Source organism: Drosophila pseudoobscura, chromosome 3, assembly GCF_009870125.1.
Source record: "Drosophila pseudoobscura strain MV-25-SWS-2005 chromosome 3, UCI_Dpse_MV25, whole genome shotgun sequence".
Lineage (NCBI taxonomy): Eukaryota > Metazoa > Arthropoda > Insecta > Diptera > Drosophilidae > Drosophila > Drosophila pseudoobscura.
The window spans coordinates 22,433,764-22,443,422 of record NC_046680.1 but is presented as its reverse complement, the minus strand read 5'-3'; the positions used below and the strand labels follow the sequence as shown (position 1 = coordinate 22,443,422).

Below are 9,659 nucleotides of genomic sequence, written 5' to 3'. Positions count from 1 at the left end.
GCTACGGCTACTGCCACTGCCAACTGCCATCTGACATATCTCTTGATTCCATTCTGCATTCATTCTCTATGGGCTGCCTCTGGCTTCTCTCCCTCTTTGGCTCTCAGATTTGGAGCGGAGCATCCTTGAAGTTGCCTTTGGCAAGTGGCACCACCAGCACCTCCTCTCACGTGTGGCTGGCTGAACGCATCAGGCGGAACGACTTGAAGTGTTTATATTCCCTGGCAGCCAACTTTATCCGCACGGGGAGAAGAGGCGCCACCAACAACAACGGGGAGAACCCATCAACGACTGGGAGAAGACGAACCACAGAGCAAAGGCAGGAGCAGGAGGGGGAGCAGGAGGGGGAAGGGGAGGCAGGGCAGGTACCACAGAACAGGAGCTGGCGTAGAGTCCCCCGACAAAGATGCGGCACACAGTTGCCTTGTTTATGATAATTACTTCACAAATCTTGCAACTTTTTAATTAACTTAATTCTCCTGAAAAATGCCACAACTTACGGCGGGGGAGGACAGCAGCACAGCAGAGCACGGCACAGCACCGACTTTTGTGCAACACAAATTTCCACAAAAATGGAAACTGCATTTTATGTGGCTGCCGCAGCAGCTCCTGCAGTTGTGGGCCATCAAATCAAGTGATTGCCACTGTCACAGAGGCATGCAGGAGGTGGGGAGGAGAGGAGGAGAGGGGAAAGGGAAGGCTCTTAAGACTCGGCAGGACATGTGGTTAACGCTGTTTTTCCATGTCCTGTCAACTGGTTGACAACTCTCCATGTTCGGATGCGGTTGAACGAACGGGCGGCAGTCGGCAGGCGGCAGGCGGCAGGCGGCGTGGAGTGGCAGACATCAAGTGCCGAGGCATCCACAGACCGACGCACATTGTCAAAATCTGTCAGTTGGGTGCCACGCCCAAGCACCAGCCCAAGAGGTGGCCACCACGCGCCTCACTGTCACACTTTCAGGTGCGGCAGAAAGGTGCAAAAGACCTAAAGACGGATGCCTGCACTGCCTGCACTGCCTGCCTCACACGGTGGCGGCCTAATGAGCTGTCAGCACCCACTGGGCGAAAGCAGCCGCAAGACTTCCTGACCAGCCGCACATCGATGCACCAGGATGCCATGGCTCCACCGAGAGAAAAGCATCCCCAGGAAGTAGTACAGTTCTGTTCTGAGATGAAACCCATCTTTGAAGGCGTTGATTTTCGCCTCAGTAGATACAAGCCCTGAGGTACACAAGCATGCTCCTCGGTTTATGCACTGATGACTAATTTTGATGTGGAATGTGAATCGGAGGTGGCTCTACGGAGTACGAGTGGGTTTGCACTGACTGCGGCTTCAAACGGGATGAACCGCTGACCAGAGGGCAGGCGAACGCGTAATTAGGAGTACTCCCAAACAGGACCTTGCCCCTTTGAAAAGGGAACAATGTTGCCCCATCGAGGCGCTAAATGCCCGACGGCTAAGACACACACACACACACACACACACCCTTCAATGGGCTGCTCGATTGACCGCGCCTAATTGGTGAATTGTGGCAAGGTTCGGCGGTGTTCGAGGACAGAAAAACGCAACACGATGGCCCGCATGGACACTCAGTGCATTTGCTGATTAAATTTCAACAATCAGACGACTCTCCAGAGCTCTTAGACCCCGCCACAACCCTACGCCACACCCCTCCCCCCCACCCCGTTAAGGCCGTGCCCCGCATGCCCTCGAAGCACTCGCAAGTCAACAATTACAATTATGCTCTGACGACCGGGCGTATGACCGGCACGCATTAATTTATAATTTGTTCAAATTATAATTGCCAGCCATAACTGTACACACACACACACACACACACTGGCGTTTTGGGGCCTTAGCATTAACACCCCGGGGACATGACTAAGCCTGACCCCAAATACACAGAGAGAGAGAGAGAGAGGGGGAGAGAGAGAGGGAGAGAGAGAGAGGGGGAGAGAGAGGGGGAGAGTGAGAGGGAGAGGCACTACACCAATTTAACCTCTTCAATTGACCAGCCGTCGTCGATGGGGGCTGGTGGCTGGGTGATCTCCATGGATTGTTTGTTTGTTGACCTTCATGACGTCACACACACACACACACACAGTCAGGGTGCAGCCAACTCTTTTCGCGGGGTTTTATGCGCCACCCGCATACCCTGCCATCGAAGGGAACCTCAGGCCCTGGGAAATCTTTAGACAAACAAGAAGTGTTTCTCCTGGCGAACCCTAAACCCTGGGAAGTAGGGGTAATTATTATTTATTAACAATTGAAGCATAATAAATGTCAATCAATGGAAGTCCATACCTAAGGGAAAGCAGTTATATATTTTCCAAAATGCTTGCTACATATTTTAGGGTACCATCGCGTCGATACCTCGTGCATCGGTGGCCCTCTAGTTGTTTTTTAATTAGCAGAAGCTGACGCATTCGATCTAAATTGAATTATTTACTCGCTTTTATGAATGAATCGCTCGAGCATGATTCACTTGGCCAGTCGGTCGAGTGTGAATACATATGTGAGCGGAATAGTATTTGTATCTATATCTGTATCTGTATCTGTATCTATATCTGTGTCTGGGGGCTGGCTTCTGCCAGTGAATTCCGGTTAAAATTAACGTACTGTCGAACCGAACTCATTAGTTTTTTGGAGCAAGCCGCCTTGCCACCGCAAGTGGCACTCAAAGAGGAGAGAGGGGGAGGGAGAGGGAGAGTTTAGAGTTCAAATGGCAACCTAGCTGAAGACTTCTCAATTGTTACCGTGGCGCCCAAGGGGCTATGACAATTTAATTAATTAACGACTCAGAATTCACTTTTCAACATGTGGCAGGGGAGACAGGAAGGAGCCTATGCGACACCACACACACACAGACAGCGCATGGGCCTGCCCCGACCCACGACCCACGAACCCCGACCCCCGACCCCTGATTATTATTCATTAACCGAAAAAGCCACAGTCTCCTCGCACTCGAGGGGTTGTTGCGTTGCTTTCCATCAATCATTGGGGGGCCCGCAGGCGCCCGAGTAACCCTTCGATGAACCCATTGAACCCCGGCCCAAGCAGCGCCGTCGATGGGGGCACTGGCGCTTCTTGGGGCAACAGCATAATTGCGTTATGTGTTTTATTAAAGTCAAATTAGCAGGGCAACAAAATGCGTCAACATCAGAGGCCCACGCACACACACACGCACACATCCGTACTCCGTTGTGCCCCTTGTTGATGCCACAAAATTCAACTGGTGAATGTTTAATGGGCATTTCGCTTTGATGTTTGCCGCCACCCGAATGCTATCACATTTCGCATTTCCCATTTCCCATTTCGCCATTTAAAGCAATTTGCATTCATGTGCTCGAAAATGCTCGGCCTGCCGCTGGCCAACGGCTCGAATGGAGTTATTACATGAAGTGGTCTGCTGCGGCATGCCTCGTTCTGTTCTCCTGTGCGCTGCTGGGGCATTCCATTGCTGTGGCAAAAATTCTATTTCATAAGCGTTGCATGCCATTCCTCAAATTTTACAGCAAATAAACATTCCGCATCGTCGCATCCCCCAACTCTCTCCCTCTCTCTCCCTCTCCCCCTCTCTGGGTGTGTGTGCGTGTGTGTATCTGTGTTTCTATTTCAATTTCAATTTCTGTTTCTATTTGTGTTTGTTTTTGTTTTTGTGCAACTGTATATGGATGTCACACTCACTCTTGGTCTTGGTTGAATGCCACAACATTTTCATTGTATTTTTTTGTTGGTTTTTGGTTTTTTATCCGCCCGACATAAATTACAGCCACAGCTCCAGCTCCAGCACACGCATATTTTCCAGCCATGCACAGGACGAGGCGGAGGATCCACAGAGGATCCACAGCCACATTCTGCCAGTGCCAGTGCCAGTGCCAGTTGCAAGAATTGACAATTTTTGTTGGCTTTTTGTTGTCCCTGACATTCCATAGTTATGCTAATGGCCCCCCGCACCTTTGGCCCTCTACCGAAAATGTGTCAAAAGATTTTCGGCAGCAGTTTGTGGCAGGAAAACCAGAGCCAAGTGCAGGGCAAACAAAACAATGCCGTGCCGAGCAGTGTCATGCCTAAGCCCTGCCAATCTCTGGCCCCATATCACCCCGACGGGGCACCCCGACGGGGCACCCCGACTCCCCATCGAAAGTGTAAACACCAATTTGCGATTAAATATTATCGCAGGCGGCATAAAGGGCCCTCCCTGCCCCCACCCGCTCGGGCATCCTCAGAGACAGAAACAAAGCACACTTATTCGGTTCACTCACGTATATCCAAATGCCTGCCGCCTCTGCTGTGCTGTTGTCTCGGCACAGATTGGCCCCTGCCTACGACTATATTTGGGTGTCTGGGCATGGACAAATAATAAACTGGGCACTCGAACAAAGCCTTGTCCTCGCTGGGATTGCATAAATTGGGGGGCGCCACAGCTGGCGGAGAGAGTGGAGCTAAAGTCAGATCTGGCCCGATCCGCGTACGCGTACGGGCCCGCGTATTTGCTACAGGCCAGGCCCATATCTTTGCTGCTTCTTTACGACTGGGCCCCGGCTCCTTCTGCTCTTGTGTGCTCTCCACTGAATTACGACCTCCCACAGAAGCAAACGTGAGCGACACTTGCAATTCACATGAATGATTCGCAGCCTGCAGGCTGATTGGGGGGGTGGCCGCTGTCTCTGCTGAATGCCGTATAAGTCGCTTTTTTACGACCTTTAGCCGCACAAATGTGCGTACACGAAACGAGCAGTCGCCGCCACCTCCATCTCCAAGCCGACCCGGCTGAAGTGTCGTTGGGTGTAAATCATATTTACAATGGTACCATAATTGAATTAGGCCTCCCCCCACTGCCACCCGCCCCCCTGGCACCCCGACAGTCGTAGACACCAAACGGAAGGACAAAACGAAATTTAATTAAGCATAAAAGAGCATTCGACCTTCTTTCTCTCTGCCTGATTTCTTGGTAAAAGTATTTCGTCTCGAATTTACACAATGCGCTGGCATACACAAATAATTCAACATGCAGCAGTTGAAAGCGGAAAACCAAGCCATTTACATAGAAATATTCCAGAATAATAAAATATGAAGACTGGTCCATAATGCTACCCATCGATTGGCGAATCGTCTCGTAAAAGGAGAGGAGGTTCTGTTCCAGGATGTTTTCGTTAATCACTACTTCCTCCTGGCCCATCATCTAATCCAGGCCCCTCAAGGGGCTGTCTATGGCCAAGTAATATAAGCTGTTAGAGTGCTCTTACGAGTATGTATTGATATTTGATTCTTACCTTTCCCAATATGATGTGGCCATGATGGACACACTCGAATTATTCCCTTTTTGTATTCATTCTCTTGTTTATTCTGCCCTTTAGAAACATAATCAAAACAAAACTCGTTTCTAGGTTTTCGCAGAAAGCGTCGGTGGAAAAAATATCATTCACAAGCCGATAATTCACTGCGCCACCTGTACGGCACATCGATGAACTAAATATTTCGAGAAGCAATTCACAGATGGCGGTACTGCAATTTTACGATATCATTCATACATTTCAGCTTTTGTCGAATGTCGAATCGATTCCTGGTGGCAAGCTTTTGTCAGAGTAACATATCGATATATAAATTTGTGCATCGATATTTTACATCCTCATCCCTAGGTTTAGCGCGAAAAATAAAATAAATAATATAAATTTTTGAACCGCTTGAAAGCAAACCATTTACATTAATCTTGAGGCCGCAAATAAAATTAGCAAAACGAAAAGTTGCAAGACTCTTTGTTCTTCATAAAACTATCTCTTAGGCCTAACTTGCTAATGGCGGCGAACAATAGCATTGATGTTCTTCCTAATTCACACTACTGCAAAAGGAAAGTGTCAGAAACTGCTTGGATTCTTCGCCCCTCTCCCACCAAATACCGACACAGGTGCACTGCACTTTAACTCTCTTCCCCTCGCTCGCTCTCATGTACCATTCAGTGGCCAATCGCTCAAACGTCCGCGCGGGAGCGGTAGAGACAAGCATTGCATTGCGACTTCCCGTTGCAGCGTGTTTTGGAAACGCTTTGAGATCAGCGCCGCGATCATGCGGCCGATGGTTATCTTGGTGATCTTGTACGATATTTAGTGCATTAATTGCTTTGGTTTTGGCCAGGTAAGCACTTGAAATGTAGCTCACGATCACATGTTTACTACGAGTACGGCCGCAAATGGAATCGAACCGAACCTAAGCGAACGCTTGCAAACATTTGCCACTTTTGTCGGTGTGAATTAAATTGAGTAATTAGGCGGTGTCATAGATAGGAGCTGCGACAACAAAGAGCGTACCGTGGAAACTTGTTGGAGATACCAAAGAAAAAAGAAAAACTGCTTGTCTACAAAGTACTCGTATCTTTGGCCTGGCAATTATTTACCTTACCTTGCCCAGTGCATTTATAGATTGTTTTTATTGCATTTCGATTAGCTTCGAATGAGTTTTGGACATTCTCGTCGCAGCTAATTAAAAATACAAGGCGTGGAATTTGCACAGGCCCCGAATTCGGACCGGCCGGACAGCTCTTGGCCAGCAGGCATTAATCCACTTAACAAGTTAATTTCTAGGCAACCCTAATGCGTCGTTTACCGTCCCCTCCCTTTCCTACCCCCAACAACTATCCACACCACACCACTATGGCCGCCATGGCAACCCAACCTTTAAAGCTGTCAGTCAAAACAAATCGAAAAGCCTTTTTTTGTGTAGAATAAAACCCAAAATGTACGAGGCCGGCGCGGAGCGGATCAATTGCAACGGCAGAATCATCGAGTTGCCCAGCCTGGAGGTGGTGCGTCCAGGTTGGTCCTGTCATTCATTCACAAACTGTGCACAAACTTTGCGGATTTACATACCTTTGCTTTTGTGTTGTGTTTGCTTTTAGCTCCCAAAATGCCAAGCGATGCCAACATTGATTGGCTGCTCCACATTTACTTTACGCGGCGCGAGTTCAGCCGCTGCCGCCGTCTCATCGGACGTGAGCTGAATCGTCACCTGAATGCCGAGTATCTGTACTTTGTCCTGGTAAGTACTAAGTTGCGGTGCTAATGCCGGGTATTCTTTTTAATTGATTGCCCTCGCCCAGGGCCTAATTGACCGCGAAGAGGGCAACCACATCGAGGCGCTGCGACACCTGCAAAGGTCCGTGGAGCTCAATCCGAAGAACATCGAGACGTACAAGGAAATCGGACGAACTCTGTAAGTCAATTGTCATTAGCCCACACCAGGCACTCATGAATCTCGTGTCCACTCATCCACGGCACCCCCGGCCCAGCTACGTGATGGGTCGCTTTAGTCAGGCGCTGGACGTGTTCCGCGAGGCCGAGCAGAGCAGTCCTCGAAAGGATCACGAGATCTATCACTATCTGGGCGAGCTGCTGTACCGGTCGGCGACCACTCAGAGCCAGCTGGAGATGGCCAAGAAGCAGCAGGACGAGGCACGCGCATATTTCGAGCTGGCCGTGCAGACGGGCAAGAAGATGGAGAGCCACGTCCGGCTGGCAGAGCTTTATCGCAAGGACAAGCAGTACCAGCAGGCCATCGATGTCCTCGAGAACTGTTTGCAGTGAGTATCCACCCGCATTGCGATGCTAATGACGTCTCTGCTGTGGACCCTTATCACCCAACAATTGATTTCAGTTTGACGCCGGAGAATGCGGAGGTGCTGATTGAAATCAGCGTTTTGTACTTGAAAATCAATGAGACCCAAAAGGCCTACGATCGCTTGGCGGAAGTCGTCATCGAACGGAAATGCTCCCCAAAGGGCCTATTGGCCTTCGGCGCCATTCTGCAGGTAGCGTGGCACAATTGCGGCACCCCAAACCCAAACCCAATCAACTGTTGTACTGGTGTTGTTCTTTTCGACAGTCCCGCAACGATGTGGATGGCGCCCTGAGCAAGTACAGCCAAATCGCAAACGCCGAGCCGGAAATCGCCGAGCTGTGGAACAACATTGGTCTGTGCTTCTTCAAGAAGCAAAAATTCATTGCGGTAGGGGCTTAATTACACTTGAATGAGCCACTCTCCCGCTGGCGCTTTGACATTCTGATGGCATTTCAATATTTAATCGTTTTCCAGGCCGTTTCATCGCTGCGAAAATCAGTTTGGCTTTCGCCGCTCAATTACAATGCTCTCTACAACTTGAGCCTCATCTACATTGCCTGTGAGTACTGACAGTCGGTGGTGGTCGTCCTGGCCTTGCATTTAGTTTGTACAATGCAAATGCGGCCAGCAATGGGTTTGCGTATGGTCAGCGGGATGGAATCCCTACATATTTACTGCATACAAATTCAAATCGATTCATCTGCTACCTCAAGTCTTTCATTTGAGTAACTTTACTGCCAAAATTCGTTACTCCGGAAAATCCGTGTGCGTATCATTGGCCATTCATTCTGATGCTGTTCTGTTTACCTCTGACCGATTTCCCTTTCCAAACGAAGATGTCTGCCATCCTAAAGACTTGGTTTGCTCACGGTTGTGTTCCCTTTGTGGCCAGCATGTACATATGTACATGTTGCCCTCCCATGTCCATGCAGAATCTGGGTTGAGCTGAGTGGAAATGCACAGCGGGGCTTATTGGAATTGGAAACCAATACCATTGTTCTACAAAAAGAACGCATGCAGTTCTTGTTATTTGTAGGATTGCATAGTCCGGGTTAGGCACGTGCCGTGGGGCATTGAGGCGCAATGAATGGACCACAGCCGGACAATGGGAACAATAAGTGTGGCAGAGGGCATAGTCCAGTGGCACACTGGCAAAAGATGCAAATAAATGCTTGGGGGAGCTGCTGTACAGCAGGCGACTCATATTTCATAAATTTGGAAAATGTGCCAACCAAAAGTCCAACTGGAAGCTGCGCTTCCCCACATTGTTCCTTGCCCTTTTTTTCTAAAGCGGGGCATCTGTTCATCTTCACCCCATCTCGGACGCAGCTGAACAATACGCCAGTGCTTTTCACACGCTGGCCGCAGCCATAAACCTGCGCAAGGACAATGCCGAGTGCTACATGCTCCTAGGCCGTAAGTAGGAGCCAGCCATGCTTACGTTCATTTCGTCCTCAAGATGATATCCGCCCTACTCCTCCCCATCCACAGTCTGTCTGCGCAAGCTGGACGACGTGGACAACGCGTTCGTGGCTCTCGAGCGGTCCAGTAGCATGGCCAGTGGCCAGCAGGGCGCCGGACGTAATCCTTTGGTGTTCCTGAACTTTGCTCTCTTCTGTTACGAGACGGGTCGCCTCGCTTTGGCCACGGAGCAGTACAATCGATTCATGAGCCAGGCCCAGGACCTGATGCTGCCCACGGAAGTAAGTCGACTCGAATACAACGCGAATAGCAAATGCCTCCAAAACGAAATGCTTTTTGGCTACTTCCTTTAAACGCTTTAACATTCTCGCTTTCTCGCAGTACAAGTTCCAGGCAACGAAACTTAAGTCTCTGCTTCGTATCTCGAATCAAGGAAATGGAATGCCGCTGGAGGCCGCTGAGTCGGATGAGGCGGCATTGGCAACGGCGCCAGAGCTGCGGCCTGATGAGCTGCCACTGGAGGTGAATGCCGTTGTAAGCCAGAACTAAAGCGAAAATCTCTTCATTGGAAGAACTCTACATGTATGCGCATAATATGATGTAAATCTGAAGTCTGAAATCT

General features: G+C 49.6%; 1 protein-coding gene across 1 annotated transcript; it reads left to right on the top strand.

Annotated features, from left to right (window-relative positions):
• Positions 1-5,617: 5,617 nt before the first annotated feature.
• BBS4 (Bardet-Biedl syndrome 4) lies at positions 5,618-9,639 on the top strand. Its single transcript, XM_001361979.4, has 10 exons — positions 5,618-6,813; positions 6,897-7,036; positions 7,098-7,210; positions 7,287-7,577; positions 7,652-7,805; positions 7,880-8,002; positions 8,090-8,174; positions 8,945-9,031; positions 9,107-9,318; positions 9,419-9,639. Exons 1-10 carry the CDS (start codon positions 6,735-6,737, stop codon positions 9,584-9,586), a joined length of 1,452 nt encoding a protein of 483 aa, XP_001362016.1. The 5' UTR covers positions 5,618-6,734; the 3' UTR covers positions 9,587-9,639.
• Positions 9,640-9,659: the final 20 nt, after the last annotated feature.